The 27,314-nt window shown below is 43.7% G+C and overlaps 1 protein-coding gene across 1 annotated transcript in view; it reads left to right on the forward strand.

The window, feature by feature from the left end:
- LOC140134052 (cytidine monophosphate-N-acetylneuraminic acid hydroxylase-like) overlaps positions 1-27,314 on the forward strand; it is a 90,193-nt gene that overhangs the window by 38,162 nt on the left and 24,717 nt on the right. The window contains exon 9 of the mRNA XM_072154714.1: positions 25,327-25,443. Coding sequence (XP_072010815.1) covers positions 25,327-25,443 — 117 coding nt within the window. The remainder of the gene's footprint in view (positions 1-25,326; positions 25,444-27,314) is intronic.

A 27,314-nucleotide genomic window follows, 5' to 3' on the forward strand; every position in this document is an offset into this window, starting at 1 on the left:
GGACCAGGTAAGTAAATTGGCCCCAATGTCACTAGTCACAAAATGAAGCTTAAAGAGAATCTGTCACCGCAGTTTGAAAAAAAATTACGTTGTGGGCAGGTTCCCATAGAGCCTTTATAGCATAAGGGCAACCTTTCTTCAGCTAATAAAATTGCTGCACAGAAAAGGAAAAAAAGTTAACATTTATTCTCTGCCTGGTAACCAGGCATAGGGGCAGATTTATCAAGCTGTCTGAAAGTCAGAATATTTCTAGTTGCCCATGGCAACCAATCACAGATCACCTTTAAAATATTCATGAGCACTGGTATAATGAAAGCGGAGCTGTGATTGGTTGCCATGGGCAACTAGAAATCTTCTGACTTTTAGACAGCTTGATAAATCTGCCCCATAGAGTCTAGAAAGTCGAGGTGGGCAGATACATACATGAGAGTTTTCATAGGCTTAATTAACCTTTTGTTAACGTGCGGTAGTCACAATAGTTTTCTGTGGATCCAGACCCTTGCTTAATTTCCTAAAGATCCACACTTTTTTACACAAGGCAGTTTAAGATTATACATTCAAGAGTAATTGTTCTTTCAAAATAGCTGGTAAATGTATAGTTCTAGGGAATATAAGATACTTGGTAATATTTATGGTAATCACATTTGATGAAGGTCTTCGAGAGGTTGGTTCTCACACATCTCCGCCCTGTAGTGAGCTCATCTATGGACGCCCTACAGTTTGCTTATCGGCCAGGCATTGGTGTAGATGATGCCATCATCCACCTACTACATCGAACTCTTTCTCACTTGGAGAAACCTGGGAACACTGTGAGAATAATGTTCTTTAATTTCTCTTTCAATACCATACAGCCAGGGCTACTAAGGGACAAACTGCATCTGGCTGGAGTGGACCACCATCTCTCTAGTTGGATCCTAGACTACCTCACAAACCGACCTCAATATTTGAGAGCCCAGGACTGTGTGTCAGATACTGTGATGAGTAGTACAGGTGCACCTCAAGGTACAGTTCTGGCTCCCTTCCTCTTCACATTGTACACAGCAGACTTCAGGTACAATTCATGTAGCTGCTACCTCCAGAAGTTCTCTGATGACTCTGCAATAGTCGGCCTCATTACAAACTGATACGGAAATTTGTGGACTGGTGCCAGCAAAACCACCTTAGGATTAATGCTGGGAAGACCAAGGAGATGGTGGTGGACTTTCGTAAGCACAGTCCTCCTTCTCAACTGGTGGTTATCCATGGGACAGACATTGAGGCAGTAAAGTCCTATAAGTACCTGGGTGTCCTCCTCAACAATAAACTGGAGTGGGCAGAGAACATAAACGCACTTCACAGGAGGGGTCAGAGCAGGCTACACCTGCTGAGGAGGCTGAGGGCATTCGGAGTGCGGGGGGCTCTTCTTAAGACCTTCTTCAACTCTGTAGTGGCATCAGCCATCTTCTTTAGTGTAGTCTGTTGGGGTAGCAGCATCTCAGCTAGGGAGAGGAGCAGACTGGACAAACTGATTAGGAAAGCCAGTTCTGTCCTGGGGGGTCCTCTTGACACAGTGCAGGTGGTAGCTGAGAGGAGGACACTGTGTAAGTTGAAGTCTATTCTGTAGAATAGCTCCCATCCCTTGCATGACACTGTGGTGGCATTGGGGAGCACCTTCAGTGACCGACTGCTTCACCCCAAATGTAAAAGGGAGCGTTATCGTAAGTCATTCCTCCCCGCTGCAATCAGGCTGTTCAACAAACAAGGCCCAAACAGAAGTAACCTGCGCCCCCCACCTAACCAGTCCCTGCAAGTCCCATCCACAGACTAAACATCAAACTGCCGATCATTGCTTGTCTCTTTTTTGTCTTTTTATCCCCCTTTTCTTTTTGTTCATTTATCCCTAATATTATTGTTGTCATAGTTTGTACTTCACTCTCTGTACCCTCTCTGCTGCTGTAATGCTGTGAATTTCCCCACTGTGGGACTAATAAAGGATTATCTTATCTTATCATCAGAGGGAAATGCTGACATCTTCTTTTATCACTTCTTTCCTGTCAGCTGCACCGTTCAGTTCATTATTTAGATCTAAAGTTAAAAATTATTTTATTTTATATGTCTATTGATGCAGAAGAAGTAGCGGAGTGTAATTAGTGCCACAGTCAGTCCACACTCTAATCACCAGTCAATAACAAGTCCAGAAAAATCAATGCTAAGTTCTCTGTCTAATGTAATTGCTCAGTCCTCATACTAGAATGATTGACACAAGTCTTCCCTTTATTTAATTTAATCTACCAATTCAACTTCAGTCTCGTTTAACCACTGCCACCAGTCAGTCCTAAGTATAAAATAATCACTTTTTCTATAATTATACCTGCCACCAGTTCAGTCATTAGTTCTCAGTCCAATGTAATCAGTCTAATGGGGCCATTCTATATGCTACTACTCTATCCACCAGTCTGTCCTCAGTCCAATGTAAAATCAATATCACCAGTCAGACCTCAGTCTAGAATCTCTCGCACCTGGAGATGTACCAAATGATCTCCTTACAGAGAGGAAAAATCTAGCCTAAAATGTCTAACAAAGGTGCAGTTGCTAATATCTGATCGAGAAAGAGGTGCCCCCCTCTCTCAGACCAAAAAATGTAGACTGGGTCTGGAGTGAGGTTATCTCACCTCCCCAAAAGAAAAACATAACTTTTCAGCTCACCCCTTTAAGATGACTACCTTGGTATTGAGCCGTTGCTCGGACGTGCTGTGCGGGGACCAGTGGTAACTTCAAGAAAAAAGAGACAGGTTGTCCGGCATCCACCTCCCACATGTCCCAGACAAATAAATGGACTTTCTTCTGGCGCTCACAAATAATCCCCATTCAAAGGGAATCAGACATTGTGAAATGTCTTTTTAATGATAAAAAAACAAGCTTGGATTTTCCTACAGCAGTTTATAAAATTATAACAGTTTAGCTCTCAGACACTTCTGTTAAATCTCTCCCTATCTACAGTGCCTTGCGAAACATTGGGCCCCCTTGAACATTTCCACCTTTTGCCACATTTCAGGCTTCAAACATAAGAATATAAAATTGAAATTTTTTTAGGAGAATCAACAACAAGTGGGGCACAATTGTGAAGTGGAATTAAATGTATTGGATATTTAAAACTTTTGTAAAAATAAACTGAAAAGTGGGGTGTGCATTATTAATTGTCCCCCTTAAGTTAATACTTTGTAGGGCCCCCTTTTGCTGCGATTACAGCTGCGAGTCGCTTGGGGTATGTCTCCAGCAATTCTGAACATTGAGAGACTGAAATTATTGCCCATTCTTTCTTGGAAAACAGCTGGAGCTCAGTGAGGTTGGATTGAGAGTGTCTGTGAACAGTAGTTTTCAGCTCTTTCGGCAGAATCTTGATTGGATTCTGGTTTGGACTTTGACTTTAACCATTCTAACACATGGAAACATTTATTTGTTAATAATTCCATTGTCGATTTTCCTTCTTCCAGAATGATCCTGCATTTAGCTCTATCCATCTTACTATCAATTTTAACCATCTTCCCTGTCCCTGCTGATGAAAAGCATGCCTAAACCATGATGCTGCCACCACCATGTTTGACATTCGGGATGGTGTGTTCAGGGTGATGAGCTGTGTTGCTTTTACACCAAATATATAGTTTGGCAATTTGGCCAAAAAGATTGATTTTGGTTTCATCTGACCAAAGCACCTTCTTTCATATGTATGTTGGGTCTCCCAGGTGGCTTGTGGCAAACTTTAAACAATACTTTTTATGATTATCTTTGAGAAATGGCTTTCTTCTTGCCACTCTTCCATAATGGCCAGATTTTTGCCAAGTACGACTGATTGTTGTCCTATGGATAGACTCTTCCACCTCAGCTATAGATCTCTTCAGTTCATCCAGAGTGATTATGGGCCTCTTGGCTTCAACTCTGTTCTGTCTTCTCCTTGTTTCAAATGAAAGTGTATAGGGACAGCCTGGTCTTGGTAGATTTGCAGTGGTCCGAAGCTACACGGCGTGTTTACTCAACGCCCCAGTAGCCTCTTTTAATCCTCCTACTATATCTTCAGCGTGTAGCTCCTGGTAGCTGCTTGCAATCCTCCACGCAATCCTCCACGCTTGAGATGACGTCTCCGCTTACTCAGTTCCGAAGCTGGAGTTACTGCGAAGCTGGAGTTACTGCGCATGCGAAGCTACGGCTATGAAGTTGAGTATGGCCAGCCGACAGCTCTGCATAGATATATGAAAATCAACCAAGTCTTGTTGTGACTTAACTTCTGGAGGACCTTGGATATTAATGGCATGGGAAGGAAGACATAAACTAAATCCATATTCCAATTTTAAGAAAATGTCTATAGACCCTAAAGCCCAATCTCTGGGATTTAAGGCGAAGAACCTGTTGAGTTTGGTGTTTCCATTGAGGCAAAGAGATCGATTGATGGAAGTCAAAGAGTCCCAGAAGTCTCGTAGCATCTTGGATTGTGCATACGTTTTTTCTCTGGAATTTTCAAACAGTCTCCCAGAATGTTCCCTTTTCTTGCAGAAGAGAATAGGTTTGAGTTACAAATTTCAACGAAAGTCCAAAGAAAGTCTTTGTTTGGGGAGGAGAAAGATCTGAATTCTGAAAAATGTAATATCCACCGCGACAAAACTAAAAGATCTAGGACCTGTTTGTGGGACTGTAATTCCCTAATTGAATCTACCACAATTAGGAAATCATCCATTTAAGGGACCAGAAGAATGCCACTTCTCCTTAGGACTTTCATCACTTTGATCAGTACTTTGGATACTCATGGAGCTGAAGATATCCCAAAAGGGAACCTGTTACCACATTTTTCACAAATACAGCGAGTAGCATGTTCCCATAGACCCCTATTAAGTAACTGACACCCTTCTCTAGGCTAAAAATGATTTCCTTCAGATCCCCATATAATCAAGCTTATAATTTTACAGGGATGTCTACATCGAGTCCAGGGAAGTGTGGCCTCCTTGGGCTCAATCCAGCAGCTCTTCCCCATGCTTTCTCAGCAGTAATGTCATGTGACCAGGGTTACATCATCTGTTCACCTTGCATATATCTGATTACATGAAATCACAGCCTCTATGGACTTCTACTTCTCATCATGCCTCCTTGCAGGTAATAATAATAATAATAATAATCTTTATTTATATAGCGCCATCAAATTCCGTAGCGCTTTACAAATCATAGGGGACAAATACAACTATATTACATTACAAAGAACAAAGTCATATGGAACAATAGGAGTGAGGGCCCTGCTCACAAGAGCTTACAGACTATGAGGGGGTGACACAAGAGGTTGTATAATGGTCCAGCCATTCTTCATAAGGGACCAATATAAAATAATTTAATAAATAATTTACTAAACAACGATGTTGCTGCTTGAACCAGCCATCAGCCGCCATCTTATTTACAGGGTCCTAGGTGAAAAAGACTGTAAAGAAGCCTGGAGCTTGGTATATATCAGCTGTTTGCCAGATAACAGATGGGAGATAGGACATAGGATGGATTAGTAAAGGGAGAGTTGACATTTCAAGCAGTTAGCGAGTGTGATAGGCTTGCCTAAAGAGATGGGTTTTAAGAGCATGTTTGAAGCTTTGGAGGGTGGGTATTAGTCTCAGAGTCTGGGGAAGGGCATTCCAGAGAATTGGTGCAACTCGGGAGAAGTCCTGGATACGTGCATGGGAGGTTCGAATTAAGGTAGAGATTAATCTAATGTCACTGGCAGATCGAAGAGCACGGGAAGGGCGATAGACTGAGATGAGAGAAGAGAGATAGGGAGGTGCAGTATTATTCAGAGCTTTGTGGATGAGGGTTATTATTTTAAAGTGAATACGGAAGGAGACAGGTAGCCAGTGCAGTGATTGGCACAAACTGGAGGCATCCGTGTAGCCTCCATTAAGTATAGATTGAATAGATTGAAGAGGAGAGAGTTTAGAGAGTGGAAGACCCATTAGTAGGGAGTTACAGTAGTCTAGTCGAGAGTGAATAAGTGCAACAATTAGCATTTTAGAAGTTTCAAATGTCAGAAACGGACGGATTCTGGAGATGTTTCTGAGATGCATACGGCAAGAGCGAGCAAGAGATTGAATATATGGTGAAAAGGAAAGGTCAGAGTCCAGCATAACCCCAAGACAGCGGGCCTGCTGCCTCGGTGCTATAGTGATCCCACAGACAGAGATGGAGAGGTCAGGGTTAGGTTGGTTAGTAGATGGTGGAAAGACAAGAAGTTCAGTCTTAGAAAGATTAAGTTTCAAGAAGAGAGAGGACATGATGTTAGAGACAGCAGAGAGACAATCACTAGTGTTCTGGATTAAGGCAGGGGTGATGTTACGTGCAGAAATATATAGCTGGGTGTCATCAGCATAAAGATGATACTGGAAACCAAATCTGCTGATGGTTTGCCCAATGAGTATTCTGTAAATTCATGTGATCTAATACATGCATGGTGTGCAGATTGCTTGGGGATGCTGGATTCAGGCCAGAGGGGCCACGCCCCCTCAACTCTATATTAACTATAGATATACCTGGATACCAGTTAAAATTATAAACTTGATTATATGGTGATCTGAGGGAAACAATTTTTAGCTAAAATTAGGGTGTCTGTGAGCTCTATGGGAACCTGCCAATAGCTGTATTTGTAAAAAATGTGTTGACAGGTTAATTTGAAGATGGACTTTTTCCTCTTTTCATGATAAAAGGGCAAACCTCAAGAGCCTTTGGGGATTCTGATGAATAGGAATAGGAAAATAGAGATCTTTCAGATCCAGGAAACATATGTGGGCACATTTCTTTATTAACGGGGTCACTGTATTTATAGACTGCATTTTGAATGTAGTATATATTACCATATTGTTAATTTTTCTTCAAGTTCATGATCAGAAGGAATAATTGGAGTTCAAGGTGGAACCTTGATTACAATGTTTGAAACCAGGAGAGGAAGGCTCTCTCAACCCATAGATTGTTGTTAAAATAGTTTGAAGGCTGTTTTGAAATATGGAATCTTTGAGGGAGAGTACTTTGGAGTGGCGTACAACATCCCTCACCGAGGCCTTTTTGGGCTTGGGGGCAACTGGATTCCCTTTTGTAACTGAGTGGCTGGCAGAGCGTGGCCTAGCACTCGTCTGTGTCAGGGTCATTTGGTACCGGGGGAACAGGCCTTTTCCATGACAGGTGGATTTGCAAGAAAGGAAGAAAATACTGCAGATGTTCTATATCTCTCCATGGGGCACTCCCAATGAAGGAATAGGGATCCCTGGGAGTCCCCTTGCAGCTTTATGAGACAAGGAATGTCATACACGGAGGCAAGGGATGTCAACCATAAAACTCACAGATCATTTATTCTGGTACATGGCAACAAGAACAACAACAAGGAACAATTCAACTGGTTCAAGGTTGATGGTAGGATGGTGTTCAGCAGAGGTTGCTCACATCCTGGCATAGGTAGCTTAAGGCTGGAGGTGAGAAGTTGCTATGCAGTACTCCAAGGCAGGCTCTGGTTTGGGCTTAGAGACTTGAAGGCCTTAGTTGTAGGCTTTGTGTCTGGGCAGCCGGCCTTAGAAACTTCCTGTTCCATGTTAGGCAGAAAATGCCAGAGACTGAAGAACCCCAAGGGCTTTTATAACCTTCCTTTGGGATTGTCCAGCTCAATATTCAACCAGCACATTTCTTACATAGGTGATTAACAATACATTCTATTAGTCAATAATAACATTCCTTCCAAGGCAGATATTTACAAGCTTCATTACCATTTAGAGACACTTAAGGTCTCACTGAGGTGATCAAGCTCAAAGATTCCTATTACATGTATGGGGAGTTTAGTTTCGCAACACACTGCATTGAGAGGGGTGTTGCAGATGTTCAACCTTGAACAGCCGGTCAAGGGGGAATACTGCTGTGTGGGGTGTGTGAAAATTGCTCATCTGGAAGCCCAGATTCTGGATCTAAATGAGCAAGTTTCAAGGCTGCGGGCAATTGATAATATGGAACGAAGTTTGCTGCTCCTGGAGCACAAACTCTCTGGGGAACATGGTTGTGGGGAGGGAAGTATGGAGGTGCAGAATGAGGGGGCAGCTAGTTGGGTAACATGTAGAAGGCGGGGTAGAGGGAAGAGTTGTAGAGAGTCTAGTCCTGATCTGGTGCACCCCAATAAGTTTGCCAGGCTGGCGGATGAGGGGGATATCAGCTCTGGGGTAGCAATTCTGCAGCAAGACGTGGCCGCTAGTAACCAGGGGACTGTCTGCTCCAGTAAGAAGGGTAATGGGAGCACAGGCAAGGTCAGACAGGTGCTGGTAGTGGGAGATTCCATTATTAGGGGAACACACAGGGCAATCTGTCACAAAGACCGTGCATACCGAACAGTGTGTTGTTTGCCGGGTGCTCGGGTTCGGCATGTTGCGGATCGGGTTGACGGATTACTGGGAGGGGCTGGTGAGGAACCAGCGGTCATGGTCCACATTGGCACTAATGACAAAGTAACAGGTAGGTGGAAGGTCCTTAAAAATGATTTCAGAGACTTAGGCCATAAGCTCAGGGCAAGGACCTCAAAGGTAATTTTCTCCGAAATACTGCCTGTACCACGTGCCACACCAGAAAGGCAGCGGGAGATCAAGGAGGTAAATAAATGGCTCAAAAGTTGGTGTAGGAAGGAGGGGTTTGGGTTCATGGAGAACTGGGCTGACTTTTCTGTCGGCTACAGGCTCTACAGTAGGGATGGGCTGCACCTCAATGGGGAGGGGGCCGCTGTTTTAGGGGAAAAAATGGCTAGAAGGTTGGAGGAGTGTTTAAACTAGAGACCTGGGGGGAGGGCAACTACACTTGTGCAGGGCAAATAGACGGTGTACAAAGAGAGCTGGGAAGAGTCATAGTCCATGGGGGAGGAATGGGGGCTGGAATGAGATTGGGGAATAAGGACAAAAGGAATACGGACAGGGAAAACCATATAAAGTGTATGTACACAAATGCCAGAAGCCTCACAAACAAAATGGAGGAACTGGAACTCTTGATGTTGGAACGGAAATATGATATAGTGGGTATCAGCGAGACATGGCTGGACAGTAGCTATGACTGGGCTGTTACTATAGATGGTTATAGTCTTTTTAGAAAGGATCGTATAAATAAAAAAGGGGGAGGGGTTTGTTTATATGTGAATTCTTGCCTCAAGCCCGTCTTGCGAGATGACATCAGTAACGCAAATGTGGAGTCCCTATGGGTGGAGATAAGAGGAGGGAAAAAGAATAATAAAATATTACTAGGGGTTTGTTATAAGGCTCCAAATATAATGGAGGCAACAGAGGAAATGCTGATAAGTGAAATGGATGCGGCTTCAAAGCAAGGTGATGTACTTATCATGGGGGACTTCAATTACCCAGATATTGACTGGGGGGCAGAAACCTGCAGGTCCTTCAAAGGTAGCAGGTTCTTGTCAACAACAAAAGACAATTACCTGTCGCAACTAGTCCTGGAGCCAACAAGAGGGGGGGCACTGCTGGACCTTATCCTTACCAACAGACCTGATAGGATATCAAAACTACAGGTTGGGGGGAACCTGGGGAATAGTGATCATAATATCATTGATTTTGTATTACGCTTTACTAAGCACGTTAGTGAAGGGGCAACCAACACTCTAAACTTCAGGAGGGAAAATTTTCATCAACTAAGGGAAGACCTTAAAGGCATAGACTGGGATAATGCTCTCAAAGACAAAAGCCCTCCCCAAAAATGGGACTTTTTCTCATATATTCTGAAAAAGTCCTGTGAGAAACACATACCTTATGGGAAAAAGCATAAAAGGAACAAGAAAAACCCTATGTGGCTAACTAGTCTTGTAAGGAAAGCAATAAGCGAGAAAGATAAAGTGTTTAAGGTGCTAAAACGTGAAGGTAGCGATGAGGCATTACAGGATTATAGAGAGAAAAATAAATCCTGTAAAAAGCAGATAAAGGCCGCAAAAATAGAGACTGAGAGAAATATTGCCAGAGAGAGCAAAAATAATCCCAAATTATTTTTCAAGTATATAAATGATAAGAAACTAAAAACAGAGAGTGTGGGTCCCCTTAGAAATAACATGGGGGTCATGGTGGAAGGAGATGAGGAAAGGGCCAATCTACTGAATGTCGCCTTCTCAACTGTCTTTACCCAGGAAAATCCCCTGGTGGAAGACACAATGAGGAATAATGTAAATTCTTTTTATAATGTCAACAGTTTAACCCAGGAAGAGGTACGGCGCCGCCTCGCAACCACTAAGATAGATAAATCACCTGGGCCAGATGGCATACACCCCCGGGTTCTGCATGAATTATGTACGGTGATAGACAGACCGTTATTTTTAATATTTGAAGATTCACTGAGGACTGGTTATGTTCCACAGGAATGGCGCATAGCAAATGTGGGCCAATATACAAAAAAGGATCAAATTGCGATCCTGGAAACTACAGACCCGTAAGTCTAACTGCTGTGGTGGGGAAAATATTTGAGGGGTTTATTAGAGATGCTATCCTGGAGTATCTCACTGTGCACAACCTTATAACCCAGCGTCAGCATGGGTTTATGAGAGATCGGTCCTGTCAGACTAATCTGATTGGTTTCTACGAGGAGGTAAGTTCAAGACTGGATCTGGGGGACGCTGTGGATGTTGTATATCTGGACTTTTCAAAGGCATTTGACACCGTCCGCATAAAAGGTTGGTATATAAAATGAGACTGCTGGGAATGGGAGAAAATCTGTGTATCTGGGTAAGTAATTGGCTTAGTGATAGAAAACAGAGGGTGGTCATTAATGGCACATTCTCAGATTGGGTTGATGTTACCAGTGGAGTGCCACAGGGGTCAGTATTGGGGCCACTTCTTTTTAATATTTTTATTAATGACCTTGTAGTGGGTTTACACAGTCAAGTTTCAATATTTGCAGATGATACTAAGCTGTGTAAAGTAATAAATACTGAGGTCGATAGTTTAGCATTACAGAGGGATTTGTGGAAGCTTGAGGAATGGGCAGAGAAATGGTTGATGAGGTTTAATGTTGATAAATGTAAAGTTATGCACTTGGGCCATGGAAACAAAAAGTATAATTATGTTCTAAACGGTCAATTACTTAGTAAAACTGAAGTTGAAAAGGACTTGGGCGTATTGGTGGATGGTAAACTTAATTTTAGTGACCAGAGCCAGGCGGCTGCTGCTAAAGCAAATAAAATAATGGGATGTATCAAGAGAGGAATAGATTCTCATGATAAAGACATACTTTTACCCTTATACAAATCCCTGGTCAGACCACACATGGAATATTGTGTACAGTTTTGGGCACCAGTGTATAAAAAGGATATAGTAGAGCTGGAACGGGTGCAGAGGAGAGCAACCAGGATTATTAGGGGAATGGGGGGACTAGAATACAATGACAGATTACAAAATTTGGGATTATTCAGTTTAGAAAAAAGACGACTGAGGGGAGACCTCATTACAATGTACAAATACCTGAACGGACAGTACAAGGATCTCTCCAAAGATCTTTTTATACCTAGGCCTGTGACCAGGACAAGGGGGCATCCTCTACGCCTAGAGGAGAGGCGATTCTACCATCACCATAGACAAAGGTTCTTTACTGTAAGAGCAGTGAGACTATGGTCCTGCCTGCCGCAGGAGGTTGTTATGGCCGACTCTATGTACATGTTCAAGAGAGGCCTGGATGACTTTCTGGAGAGAAAAAATATCACGGGTTATGGGGATAAAACATTTATTTAATTCTTGAAGGTTGGACTTGATGGACTTGCGTCTCCTTCCAGCCTTATATACTATGATACTATAACCTTTGTAGAAGGAATTGGAGTAATCTTACCCCCACTCTGGCATCATTGCTTTTTGCAAGTGTTGAAAAGATTGGTAGCATTTAAGAGGAGCAACTACCACTTTCTATCTTTTTGGTAGCTCCATTTTCATTGTTTATGCTACACAAGTTTCTAAGCACACATTATATGGAAACAGACAGGGAAAATACTGGCATAGGGAACACATACTACCTGGAACACCACCCCGACACATAAATTTAAAAAAAAAAAAAAATTTCCCTTTCCCTAGAACTGATATAAAACATTTAAAATCATAAACATGTTAGGTATCTCCACATCCTCAAATGTCTGATCTATCAAACTATCATAACAGTTATTCCCGGTGTTGAACCCTGTAACAGAAAATAGCGCCCAGAAGTCAGAATAAGCACTTTTTTGCCATTTTGCAACGCACAAAATATGTAATAAAGCGTGATCACAAGGTCATACAGTCCCCCAAATGGTAGCAAAGAAAACATCAGCTCATCCAGCTAAAAATGACACACAGCTCTATATACCAAAGTATGAAAAAGTTATTAGTGGCAGAAGACACAGGTGGTTTTAATTTTTTTAAATGTATTAAAACACAATAACAACTATATATATTTAGTATCCCCGGGATCACACCGCCCCAAAAAATAAAAGAGACATGTCATTTGGAGCAAACAGTAAAAGCCATAAAAACCAAGCCCACAAGAAAAAGGCGCTAATGCTTTTTTTCACCAATTTCACTGCATATGATTTTTTTTTTCTCGCTTAGTTGTTATAACTAATAACAGTACACGGCATGGCATATTTAATACCGTCACTGTAATGTGCAATAAAAAAAAGTTATAGATTTTTGAATGCGGGGAGTGAAAAATGAAAATACAAAATCAAAAAAGAGCCTTGATGTTAAGAGGTTACAATATTAAATGGAAACCCCCATTTTATATTGCAGATTGGATTCCCCAGGAAAAGTTACAGAAATTCAATCTATGATTTTGATCATTTTCTTGACAGATGGTGCTGTAATGGGCAAAAATCAAAAAGGGTAAAAAAAATGTAGACACCTCAAGAAATATTCACAAAATAGAGAAAAGTATTTTCACTATGACCGGAGCTCCAAGGATTCTTCTTCTCCCTCTTATTTTATCTTAAAACTTCGATGAACAGCACCAATCTTCAATTTCTCCTGCTGAAAGTATGTCACCATTCAGACTAGCACCATCGCACTCTCATTCTCCTCTTTTAATTGTATTGTAACTGGAAGAAAATATGCAGGCAGATGGTGTGGTACGTTCCAACAAGGTTAAAATTTATTCCAATTCATCATACTCACAAAAATCCATTAAAAATGCGCATATCACAAATTCACATAACGGGACGCTAGCTTTCTATCCGCCCGACCCAGGGTTTCGCCGGCAAGGCCCCGGAAGAAGCCTTGCCGGCGAAACCCTATAGTTTGATAACCTTCCCTTCTGGTGATTTTTCTTGTTGCCTGCAAAGTTTTCAAATATCAAATGCTCTACATTAAGTTCTCAAATTTCTCAAACATTGGATACCCTTTTTTAAAATACTGCATACATATATATTTTTTTTAATTCATTTGTTTTTATTCAACAGTTTTTCAGTTTACAAGATTCAAAACAAAAACAGATACGCAACCCCTCCACCCTCCAGAGACCATACAGCATGAAAGGATCATTTTTACATGCAGTATACATTATGCATTATACATTGTGTGATGGGGTTAGCAACTTATACAAAAGTAGATCAAGGGCCACGCATACGTCCATTTTTAGATTTTGAATCTTATGTTTTATCAAAATATCCCCTTTTTCATAGTTTTTGCACACAATTAATTTTTTGGCAATTACAGCACAATCAATTTAAAAAAGACCTACCGTATATACCGGCGTATAAGACGACTTTTGAAGACAGAAAAATCTTCTGTCTTCTCTGGGGTCGTCTTATACGCCGGTAATCGTCTTATACGGCGGCGGTCGGGTCCCGGTGCATGGAGAGGGCTCACGGGCTGAGCCCTCTCCATAGCCGGTAAGTCTTTGCTGCATATTGCATGTTTGCACAGCGATGGCTGCCGGCAGCCTCAAAAAGCTGCCGGCAGCCTCAAAAAGACATCGGGGGGAAAATACTCACCCTCCGTTGGCCCCGATGTCCGCGCTGTGCTGTCTTCAGTCTTCCGCGCCGTCTTCTTTCTTCTGCTGGGCGCCGCCATGTCTTTCCCCGGGTCGGCGCCTAGTATGACGTAAGCAGCGGCGCGTCATACTAGGCGCCTGCCGGGGAAGATCAATGGCGGCGCCCAGCAGAAGAAAGAAGACGGCGCGGACATCAGGGGAGCAGCGCCGCTTATCGGGGCCACCGGAGGGTGAGTATATAAGTTTTTTTTTTTTTTTTTAATGCTGGGCAGTGCTGTATACTACTGGGGGCTGTGCTGTATACTACTGGGGGCTGTGCTGTATACTACTGGGGGCTGTGCTGTATACTACTGGGGGAAGTGCTGTATTCTACTGGGGGCAGTGCTGTATACTACTGGGGGCAGTGCTGTATACTACTGGGGGCTGTGCTGTATACTACTGGGGGCAGTGCTGTATACTACTGGGGGCAGTGCTGTTTACTACTGGGGGCAGTGCTGTATACTACTGGGGGCTGTGCTGTATACTACTGGGGGCAGTGCTGTTTACTACTGGGGGCAGTGCTGTATACTACTGGGGGCTGTGCTGTATACTACTGGGGGCTGTGCTGTATACTACTGGGGGCTGTGCTGTATACTACTGGGGGCTGTGCTGTATACTACTGGAGGCTGTGCTGTATACTACTGGGGGCTGTGCTGTAATGGTAATGTTGTTGTTGTATGCCTTATGTTTTTGAGCGACAGTTTTCCTGCTATATACCTGCATGTCATAAGAATTTACATTAAAAAAAGGACCATGTTAAATTCAAATCTGTTTTTTGTATGCGTTGTTTTGTATGCGTTGGAAAAGGGGTAGTCTTATACGGCGAATATATCTTAAACTCTATATTTTAAACAGGAAAGTAGGGGGGTCGTCTTATACACCAGGTCGTCTTATACGCCGGAATATACGGTAGGTCAAATAAATGTAAATTTTTCCTGGAGATTCCGAATCTGTAAAAAAAAATGGAGACTGCCATTTCAGATTTTAAAGTTTCCTTTCCTAGTAGGCCTAGTTTGGTATCATTGGATAGATTTTTGCAAAACATTTAACATGTAGAACCGTCTTTTAATGTCCAGCGGCAATCACAAACTTGACATCCGCGATTGGTGCTAGCCCTAGAAAGTTTGTTACAGATCTGAAATCAATTAAACCACAAGTCTCCCCTGGAGATATTGGCATAGAAATGAGAAATACATGAGCTTATCCATTAACAGCCTTTCTTACATACTGACAATATGAATTTTCAACAAGTGGTTTTTACCTATATGTTTTCTACTTATACCTATATATTTGTATAGGTTTTTTTCACAATGTACACAAATGTGTTTAAATTCAGCCAATGAACATAGAAGACACATCGATTTGTTCATACAAACTATGATGAGCTGTGAAAAGCTGATGAACTTTATTTATCTATTTAATTATTTATATAATTTTCACAATTGCTGTACACAAATGTATTTTAATACAGGCAATGAACATAGAAGAAGCTCTTTATGTTCCCTCTACTGTCACATAGTTCTTCTGTGTAGCATAAGAATATATTCTCCCTATTTAAATTGTAATTCACTGATCCTATGTATTTTCCCCTATTTTCACTTACTTTGTAATTTTAACTAATTCAACACATATTTTGCCATACTGTACTATGTATTTTTTAAATTTGATGAAGAAGGTGGTCCACCTTCAAAACTTTCAGTAAACTAACAATATCTAAAAATTCACTACTTTGTGGACCCGAATAACACCCCCAACCATCCCCTGGCACCATTACAGCCATATCCTACCAGTATACTCTTCTAAGTATTAAAAAAAAATCACTGCCACTAGTTAGTCCTGAGTCCAATGTAATTGATGCCACTAGCCAGTCCTCAACCAAGTAAAATCATTACTATAAGTCAGTCTTCAGCCTAGAATAATCAATCATTGCCAACAGTCCAGTCCAGTGTAAATACTGTCTACAGTGAGTCCTCAGTTTAGTGCAATCAGTTCCACCAGTTAAACTTCAGTCTAGTTTAAAAACTGCCAACAATCAGTCCTAAGTATAAAATAATCACTGACACAAATCTATTGTAATTGATGCCACCAGTGAGTCCTCAGTCTAGTACAGTATAATCACTATCCCATGTCAGTGTACAGTCTATAATTATCACTGCCACCAGTCAGTCATAAGTGTAATGTAGTCAGTAAAATGTGATAATTCTATCTGCCACCAGTTTGTCCTCAGTTTAATATAACCACTGCTACCACCAAGACATCTGTCCAATGTAAATTTAGTATCTTCAGTCAATCCTTACAATAATTGCCAACAGTCAGTCTATAGAATAATCTATACCACGATCAACCTTCAGTATATAATTATCACTGCCACTAGTAATCCATTAATCTTTCATAAGCAGTTTATTATTATTATAGTTCATAGAGCTGTATTAATTCCATAATGCTGTACAATAAGGGATTCACATATGTTACATAAAGACAAGAACAAATGCAAATACATAAACTACAGTGATGTGAAAGAAGTGGGAGGAGGACCCAGCCGTGAGAGCTCACAATCTATATGGGAGGATAGATAGAGACACAAGGTGAGGGAGCAGAGCAGTTAATGTGTGTTGTTGGCCCACACAATTCTTAGACTTGTTTTACCTGAAACATATAAATGCCCTTAGGCAATTTAACCTTTTTCACCACTAAAATATAACTTTTATTTAGAATTCGTTCAAATAATAAAAATAAAGAAACTGTAGCGAATCAAGCGCTATTAGCCCTCATTCACACTGCCGTATGGGGGGGGGGGGCGTATATACTGCAACATATATACGTCGGATATACCTCCCCATAGGCCGACAATGGGTACGTGGCGTACTACTCTGTAGCCGTGAATAGATAGGACATGTCCTATCTTTTCTCGGCATACGGTGCTGTGCGCCATACATGCCTATGGATAGGGCCGGGGGTGAGCAGGGCTCCTCCTTTCCCAGGCACAGACATGTGCGGTGGGCACACATGTGTCTGAATGTAGCCTGACAGTGAGTGGTTAAATGTTTTAGAGTTATGGATACACTATTTTAGATGTAGTAAGATGTGGGCAAACACACTTTTTCTTGCTAAGAAGTCAAATCAATTTGTTGCCTGTAGCGTCTTATCCCTCCACTATTTGTGGTAAGGGTATAATGGGAGCCACACAGTTTTGTATATTAGGAAGCTAGTGATTACCGTAATAAAATGGTTGTGTAATTTTATGTGGAAGGTGTACTTCTTAGGCTGTATCCCTCTGACACCATCTGGTTTTACACAATGTATGTATCCCAACAGTTGGGCTATTTGTAATGATTGATCGATTCGATCAACATTACAATTAAATCAGCTCTCACATCATCACACAGCCCTCCTTTTGTAAGATCTGACTCACACAGTCACACTTATGAATGTCTGAGTATCTTGTTTTCAGTGCCCGTATGGCTTTTCATACACTTCAATAGCCAACTAACTTCTACATTGTTTATTTGTAATGTGTATCCCTCACTATCTGTGTGCCTAACCAAATAACCAACCCCCCCCCCCCTCCCTGCATGTTTTGCTACCTAACGTGGCTTCCTCAGGGGTGTCAGGACAAAGACTGTGATCAAATGCTAGTAAGGGCGTTTTATAACTTCTGTAGATTATGGAAGCGTGGAGGTGTGCAGCTAGTAGCCAATGGTTGTCAGAGGTATGCCAAACCGCTACCCCCATTGGTAGTTTGTGCGCATTGATTCCAACTAGAGGCCGGAAGACTAGAAGACTTCGGAGCAAGATTGTTATTTCTCCTCTGCGCATGAATGAACACTCTAAGGTAGGGATCCCAGTTCCTCCCTGTCTATGACAGGGTACTTAGAGAATAAAAGTGCTTGTTCCTATTAGCTCTCCACCACGGATAATCTGACACTTAGATTCCAGAGGAAGATTGTTATTGCTCCTCTGTGCATGAGTAGACACTTAGAATCGTGAGTAAGAATATTAATTCCTCTCTGCGCATTGGAGCATACTTAAAAAAAGAGAGTGCCACTTCTCTATTACATATAGGTCTATTCTGAAATCTAGGACGGGGATACCGATTCTCTACTACTTCTAAGTGGAGTCATTAGTGTCCAATGTGTAAGTATCCATTTTTCGTTACACGTAGGTGGGATAGGTATCCATTCTCCATCCTACGGATGCAGTGTAGTATTTTAACCTACACTGTACCAAGGTATATGTAAAGGGGATGTTAATCTGCACTCTATTATTATCAAATTCATCCACTACTAGACATATACAATTCAGCCAAAATTCCTTTGGCTTTTGTGGGGAATTGCTCTGGTAGTTGACTGGTAGCAGTGCAGGAAGCAGTGACACACGCAGGTTTAAAAGTCCAACGTGTTTATTCACACTTGCAAAACAGAACACAAATTCAGCCTTGGCTTAGGCACATGCAAAAACATTATAAAAGTAATTCCTGCCCGGCTAGGCGCTGTCTAATACATTTGGAGGACCCTAGCTATCCAGGTACCAGGCTGCCTGGCACACGCTCTTGGCCAGCAGCAAGACAGGAGGCTCTCAGTTACCTTTGCTGTCAGAATGCAATCTCGCTTTCAGCTCTCCAGGTAGTGCCTCCCCTACTGCTTCTGGCCTGCAGACTAAATCAGGCCCTAACGAGGCCTGTGACCCGCACCTGTGGGCTATACAAAAGCCCAGGACCGAAGCCCGGGTGGAGTAGGAGTCCCACTACCAGCCTACCCCTACTCCATAATAAGCAGGCCCAGTACGGACATTACAAATGTGTCTGTGTTAGCTAGGCCAACACAGACAAAACAGACTATTCCTGCTTATCATGTCTGCATTAACCCTTGGGTTACTGCAGACAAACCCAGGGCTTTTACCACATGTATTTCATCTGCCTGTAAGACAGATAGCGGTTTTCCCACACAATACCTCTCACTTTCTCACATACCCTCCCCCTCAGTTCAGACCCACCTGGGTGAACTCCTGACATTAAGCAATGCGTTCGGGACAAGGCATCCGCATTGCCCTGTAGCTTCCCGGCTCTGTGATCCATCATGAAACTGAAATTTTGGAGGGACAAGAACCACCTAGTGACCCTGGCATTCTTCTCCTTAGTTCTACTCATCCACGTGAGAGGAGAGTGGTCAGTTATGAGACGGAACTGTCGTCCCAGCAAGTAGTACCGTAGGGACTCTAATGCCCACTTTATCGCCAGACATTCCTTCTCTACGATACTGTAATTTTTCTCTGCTGGCGTGAGCTTCCTGCTCAGGTAGGTAATGGGGTGTTCTTCTCCATTCACCTCCTGAGACAGGACAGCTCCCAGTCCTACATCTGACGCATCCGTCTGCACAATAAACTCTCTCTTGAAGTTTGGCGTAATGAGGATGGGAGATCCACACAACGCGGACTTCAAGGCCTGAAAAGCACCTTCTGCTTGTTCATTCCACCGCACCATGACAGGCCTTTTACCCTTCAGCAGGTCTGTCAGGGGAGCGGACATGGTGGCAAAGTTTGGTATAAACCGTCTGTAGTACCCTACAATGCCCAGGAACGCCCTGACTTGCTTTGTGCTCACTGGTTGAGGCCAACCCTGTATAGCGTCAATCTTGTTGACCTGAGGTTTAATTATACCTCGACCGATCACATACCCCAAATAGTGTGTCTCCTCCATTCCTAGCGCACACTTCTTGGGGTTTGCAGTCAGGCCCGGTGCCCTTAGAGAGTTCACTACGGCCTGTACCTTGGCCAAGTGACTCGCCCAGTCTTGGCTGTAGATGATAATGTCATCTAGATAGGCAGAGGCGTATCTCCTATGTGGCTTTAACACTATGTCCATTAACCGCTGGAAGGTAGCGGGGGCCCCATGAAGCCCAAACGGTAACACAACAAAGTGAAAAAGGCCCTCAGGGGTAACAAAGGCTGTCTTTTCTTTAGCCCTATCTGTCAGGGGTACCTGCCAATATCCTTTAGTTAGATCCAGGGTGGTGAAGTACCGAGCACCCCCTAGTCTCTCAATAAGCTCGTCCACCCGGGGCATGGGATAGGCATCAAACTTAGACACCTCATTCAATTTTCTAAAATCGTTGCAAAATCGCAACGTCCCATCCGGTTTGGGAATTAGAACAATTGGACTGGCCCACTCACTTTTGGACTCCTCAATTACCCCTAGCTTCAGCATCTTCTGAACCTCCTCTGATATGGCCTGTCTACGAGCTTCAGGGACTCTGTACGGCCTTAATCTTACCTTTACCCCTGGCTCAGTGACAATGTCATGTTTAATTACAGATGTGTAGCCTGGCAACTCTGAGAACACATCTGTATTCCTTACTACAAACTCGCGAGCCTCTCGCTGTTGCTCTTTGGTAAGGGTATCAGCTATTCGCACTTCTGCCTCCGGCACAGGCTTACCTGCAGCCTGTGAGGGTATCGCAGGAGGTGGACTAGCCAGGACCATCCCTGTATGCAGACTCTCTCTGTCTTTCCAGGCCTTCAACAGATTTACATGATAAGTCTGCTCGGGTTTTCTCCGTCCGGGCTGACGTATCCTGTAGTTCACCTCTCCTATTTTCTCTATAACCTCATACGGTCATTGCCATTTAGCGAGAAACTTACTTTCGACAGTGGGGACTAGCACCAACACACGATCACCGGGACTAAAGCTCCTAACTTTTGCTGACCTGTTATAAACCCGGCTTTGAGTCCTTTGTGCCTCCTCCATATGCTCCTTCACTATGGGCATGATGGCCGCCACCCTGTCCTGCATATCTGCGATATGGTCTATTACACTTTTGTGGGGGGTGGGCTCTTGTTCCCATGTCTCCTTGGCTATGTCCAGGAGACCCCTGGGATGTCTGCCATACACTAACTCAAACGGTGAGAACCCAGTAGAAGCTTGTGGGACCTCTCGGATGGCGAACATTAAATATGGCAATAGTACATCCCAGTCCTTCCCATCCTTGTTTACCACCTTTTGTAGCATACGCTTTAAAGTTTTGTTGAACCGTTCTACCAATCCATCCGTCTGAGGATGGTACACAGAGGTGCGTAACTGTTTAATGTTAAAGAGCCTACATAGCTCCTTGGTGACTTTTCACATAAAAGGAGTCCCCTGATCTGTGAGGATCTCCTTGGGAAGTCCCACCCGGCAGAACATGGCAAACAACTCTTTAGCAATTAGTTTCGCCGAGGTGTGCCGCAGTGGGATGGCCTCAGGATATCGGGTAGCATAGTCCATGACTACCAGGATATGCTGATGCCCCCGAGCAGATTTAACTAAAGGACCGACCAAATCCATGGCGACCCTTTCAAAGGGTACCTCAATAATGGGCAGAGGTACCAATGGACTTCGGAAGTGTACCATGGGAGCATGCAATTGACAATCAGGGCAAGTTTCACAATACCTTTTTACCCTATCGTACACTCCGGGCCAATAAAAACGCTGCAAGATGCGTTCCAGAGTTTTTGTGGTACCTAGGTGCCCTCCCATCACATGCTTATGTGCAAGGTCTAACACCATCTGACGATATGGCTGAGGTACCATTAACTGCTCCCGGGTTTCACCGTGGACCTTATCAATGCGGTACAATAACTCCTGATTTACCACCACTCGAGGGAACAACTTATCCGCACCTGGGTGCTGAGGTACACCATTAATCTCTACCACATTTTCTCTGGCGCGGACCAGAGTGGGGTCCTGGTGTTGTGCAGTACCAAAGTTGTCACGGGATACCTCCAAATCCGACAACTGCGGTCCTGTCACTACCTCCTCAGTTTCGCCTGCCATAACATCTAGGGGAAACATTACACTTCCATCTTCTGTGGCGGTCACCCCTACGGCAGGAACTCCAGAATCTGGGTCATCAGGCTCGGGTTCAGAGATCTGACCAGACAACACAGGAGAACAACCCCCCAACTCTTGGTTTCCAGAACATGGGGAAGTCCCGTCCCAAAATAAGATCATGGGGCAAGTTCATGACAACCGCTGCCTCATGTAGCGTCTCTCCACAAGAGGTCTGGAAGTTAATAACTGTGGTGGGGTAGTCCTTTACGTCCCCATGGATGCACAGGACTCCAACTGTGCGCCCTGTGACCGCCTTGGGGTCTGTGAGTGACCCATTAATCAAGGTCACCCGACTGCCTGAGTCCAGCAGGGCCAACGCTGGATGCCCTGCCACAGTCACCCGGCACAGGTGGCGCTCATCAGCAGAGTCGGGGCAGGGGCAGCATAGAGAGAAACCCTTCTGGCGGAACTGCAGTCCATGGGCTCTGAGTAATTGGGGCAATGGGCTGCAATATGACCTGGCTCATGGCAGGTCCAACAGGTGGGAGCCTCCCCCCTCCTCCTCCCCCGGGGTACTTCCCGGACATTAGGCGTTTCCCTGCCCCGGGAATTTGTGGGTGACAAGACCTTCCGTGCCTTAAGGCCTGTCTTGGTATAAGGGGCTTTCTTTGTTAGGGCCTGGGTGGCACAAAACCTCTCCACCAACCCCACCAGCGCATCGGCATCAGACGGGTCCCCGTGTCCCACCCATTGTTGGATCTCACCCGGCAAGGCCCTCAGGAAACGGTCCAAAACAACCTTCTCGACCATCTGGGCTGGGGTTGATGTCTCCGGCTGAAGCCACTTGCGGACCAAGTGAACAAGTTGGTGCATCTGCCCCCTCGGTGGTAGCGCCTCCTGGTATCTCCAGCTATTCACTCTTTGAGCGCGTAGATGCTGATCCACTCCTAGTCGGGCCAAGATCTCTGCCTTTACCCTGGAGTAGTCCCGGGCATCCTCCTCGCTCAGGTCGTAGTATGCCTGCTGGGGATCAGCGACGAGGAAGGGGGCCAACACCTCTGCCCAGTGTTGCTGTGGCAACCTCTCTCGGGTGGCCACCCTCTCAAAGCCTGTCAGATAGGCCTCCACATCATCCCCGGCGGTCATCTTGGTCATAGCTTTGCGGACCTCTTTCCTGGCGTCCTTCACCGTCATTGCTGGGACAGTCCTTTGCTGAGCAGCGGTCAGGGCTGTTACCTGCTGGAGCAGCAATCTGTTTGTCTCTTGCTGCTGCACGTTGGACTGGACAAGCTGCTTGATTAACTCCTCCATGGCTGTGGCTTGCAGCTTCAGTGCTGTCAACTTCCAGGACATGCACTAGTGTATACTTCACTGCACTTTTGCCCGCTCCAATCCACCATATGTGGGGAATTGCTCTGGTAGTTGACTGGTAGCAGTGCAGGAAGCAGTGACACACGCAGGTTTAAAAGTCCAACGTAAGTGTTTATTCACACTTGCAAAACAGAACACAAATTCAGCCTTGGCTTAGGCACATGCAAAAACATTATAAAAGTAATTCCTGCCCGGCTAGGCGCTGTCTAATACATTTGGAGGACCCTAGCTATCCAGGTACCAGGCTGCCTGGCACACGCTCTTGGCCAGCAGCAAGACAGGAGGCTCTCAGTTACCTTTGCTGTCAGAATGCAATCACGCTTTCAGCTCTCCAGGTAGTGCCTCCCCTACTGCTTCTGGCCTGCAGACTAAATCAGGCCCTAACGAGGCCTGTGACCCGCACCTGTGGGCTATACAAAAGCCCAGGACCGAAGCCCGGGTGGAGTAGGAGTCCCACTACCAGCCTACCCCTACTCCATAATAAGCAGGCCCAGTACGGACATTACAATTGTGTCTGTGTTAGCTAGGCCAACACAGACAAAACAGACTATTCCTGCTTATCATGTCTGCATTAACCCTTGGGTTACTGCAGACAAACCCAGGGCTTTTACCACATGTATTTCATCTGCCTGTAAGACAGATAGCGGTTTTCCCACACAATACCTCTCACTTTCTCACACTTTGTAGTCAGTTTCACCTTTTTAATTGATTTTTTTTAAATTGTGTGCAATGTTGCATTCTGGAGTACATATGTTTTTTTTTTTAATCACTTTGTATTGCATTTTTTGTGGGATTGCAAATCCCACAAATCTCTTTGTACCAGTTAGAGATCAGTCCAATATAAAATCAATGCCACCATTCAGTCCTCATTCTAGAATAATCGCTGCCACCAGTCAGTCCACAATCTAGTAGAATATCTAGTCAGTCCACATTGCCATCAATCAGTTTCAGTGTAGTATAAATGCTGCCACCAGCCAGTCCTCAGTTTAGAAAAGTCACCTCTACAATTCAGTTCCTGGTATAGTGGAGTCACTGACACCAGTTAATCATAAATGTAATTTGATCGATGCCACCAGTCAGTTTTCAGTCAACTGTAATCACTGTTACCAGTCATTCTTCAGTCTAGTATAATTACTGCCATCAGTTAGACCCCGGTCAGGTTTGACTGGTGAAAGTGGTTATACAAAAGTCTAGTGATATCCCTGCTACCTGTCAGACATTAGTCCAATGTAAAATCAATGCCACCATTTAGTCTTCAGTTTAGAAAAATCACTGCCACAAGTCAGTTCTCAGTATAGAGTAATCACTGCCACCAGACAGTACTCACTATAGTATAATCACTGCCATCAGTTAGACCAAATTCTAGTATAACCACTGCTAAAAGTCAGTCCTCATTATAGTGAAATCACTGCCCCCATTGAGACCTCTGTCTAATATAATCCCTGCCAAGAGTCAGTCCTCAGTAAAATAATCACTGCAAACAGTCAGTCACTGTTGTATTGCTGCCAATAGTCTATTGTAATTGCTGTCGTCAGCCTAATGAATTCACTGCCACCGGTCAGATCTAAGTCTAATACAATCACTGCTACCAGTCAGTCCTCAGCTTAAAGTAGGGGCTGGAATCCCCGAACCCAGTGGGTGGGGTGGAGGCCAGCATGATAGGGGGAGTATAAGCTGAGGTGAGAGCGGGAAAGTTGTGTGAGGCACATAGCGGACGTCCGCTTGGGATACAGAAGTGAGATAGGCGACATGAATGGGTGATAGTTGCTGGCTGGTTGTTTTGGGGTCAAGGTACATGGGTTTGTGGGCTCTTACAAGGGGGTGTCCTTGGGAAGCCCAGGAGACAATAAACCCTGTGGCATGCGTCTTGGGTGACCTCTCTTTCATCAGACATGGCTCTCATTTACACTGAATTCAGAGCTAGACAGTAAAATAAGCAGGAGATATACGTTATCAGAGGAAAACATAGATATTTCAAATTTTAATTTCTGAAACATAACAATTTATTTACAGAACATTTTCAGTAATAAAAGGTACTCCCTTACTAAATTATATATATTCCAAAATGATATAGTTGAGATTAGAATTTACGTGTATTTTTTATTTTCTTTTTTTTTATTTATGAATATTGACATATATTTTTCTTTCTAAAGATGATTGAAACTGATGATGATTTCAATGACCTACCTGGAGGATATATCTATCTGGTAGATTTCTTTGACTTGTCTTTCCCTGCTGAAAGACCATGTCGTGATCATGCGTATGAAGAGGTAAGTTTTAAACGTACATGGTAATTTAATATTAAATTTCTTTTATCTTCTTAATGTATTAAAGACTTAAAGGGGTTTTCCCACTAAAGAAAATTCAATTTTCAATCCCTTAGTGATGTTAACACAATAAAGATAATTTTTAATGCTTTAGTTTATAATTTTACCCCGTTTTATTGCTGTTTTAGCTCTGATCACTCAGTGATGGTCATTATAAAATTCCAGGGTGTGGGCGGGGACTCTCTAAGCAAACACATTGGGGCAGATTTACTTACCTAGTCCTGTCGCGACAGGACCGGGTCTGCCGCGATTCACTAAGGTCGTGCGACCAATTTCCAGCATGTGTTGCTTCCGCGCTGAGATCTGCCAGAGTTCACCTTCTTCCTGGTGCATGTAAGTGCTTGATCTTTTGACACAGTTTCATTTTTAAATTCCACAGTTTGTCAGAATCAGTCGGGTTGTCTGATTCTGTTTTCTGTCCCATGCAAGCCGGCGCTGATGTGCCACAATCCAATCGCGTGCTCCAAAAACCCTGGGCAATTCGGCGCAAAAATGAAATATTCGGGAAACCCGACAGAATCGTGGTCCGTGGACCCTTAGTAAATGAGCCCCTGGCTGCTGCCTCAGGATTTCACAGCTATAAGTCCAACCTGTCTCTATCAGTCCTGGTGTACACAATTTTAGTTGCCCCTAGACAGAACCCTGTAACTTTGACTGTTGGACCGCCATCTTGGATTCTGTGAGATCGTGGAGCTGAGATTTCTGTGTCTTTCTTCTGTGTCTGTAGCCACGCCCCCTGCACGGAGCTCAGAGACACTCACTGATAACTTCCTGCCAGGAGATCGTGAGCAGAGAGAGAGGCTGCAAACTACAAGCTACAAGGTGATAAGTGATCGGGGAAGGGGGAGGCAGGCACATATCTGTGAGATGTATCAGAGCTCACAGTGTAACAGTGTAAAAGTCTACCAGCCTCTGTCTGTCAGCCTCTGTGTAATCTTGTGATCTCTGATCTGTCTCATCTGTTTCTATGTGTCAGTGTGTTAGTACAATGTCAGACACCAGATGAAAGTGTATTTACATCTGTACCCTGATAATCTAACCACATTGTCACCCCAGAGAACTAGATAAATTATAATTAGTTTGCTTAGAGAGTCCCCAACCACACCCTGGAATATTATACTGAGCAGCCTAGAGAGTGATAGGAGCTAAAACAGCAATTATACTGAGTAATAGTGTAAAGTAAGGGGTTAAAATGATCTTATGATCCCTAAAATCAGGGAAAACCCCTTTAACATCTTCTTCAACCTCAGAGGAGATGGTGGAAACACAAGCAGCTGCCACATTTGGCTTAAAGGTGCTGATGATCACCTGGTCTTCCTTATAAAGGATTCTGCCTTTCTATCCATAGGGTCTTTGAGGGATCCCATGTCCTCAAATGGAAGGAAAGACCTATCTATGGCCACATCTAACATAGGAGTAATATGTCAGAGTTGATTCAGAATCTAGAGGGTACTTCCTCTTTACAGCTCTAGGGATAAAGGATCTCTTCTCCAATAATGCCATGGAAAGTCTCCAAAAAAGACAAGGTTTTCTCAGCCATAATTTTTCTAATACAAGTAGTACATGCCGTTTGATTATAGATAGAAGGCAGCTTCCTGCTACTCACTTGATGATACATAAGTCGACCATTCATAAAACAAAAAACAAAGACAATAATTACTGCCCTGGGTGAGGGTTCTGGTGGGCTCTCGCATCTATCAGTAGCTATAATCTCACCACAAGCCTGGAGGCTCAATGCTCAGCCGGAACACTCCCCTTCCTCAAAATTACTAACACTACACAGCCTGAGGCTAACAGCCCTGGACTCCTCCTTT

Source organism: Engystomops pustulosus, chromosome 5 (assembly GCF_040894005.1).
Source record: "Engystomops pustulosus chromosome 5, aEngPut4.maternal, whole genome shotgun sequence".
Taxonomy (NCBI): domain Eukaryota; kingdom Metazoa; phylum Chordata; class Amphibia; order Anura; family Leptodactylidae; genus Engystomops; species Engystomops pustulosus.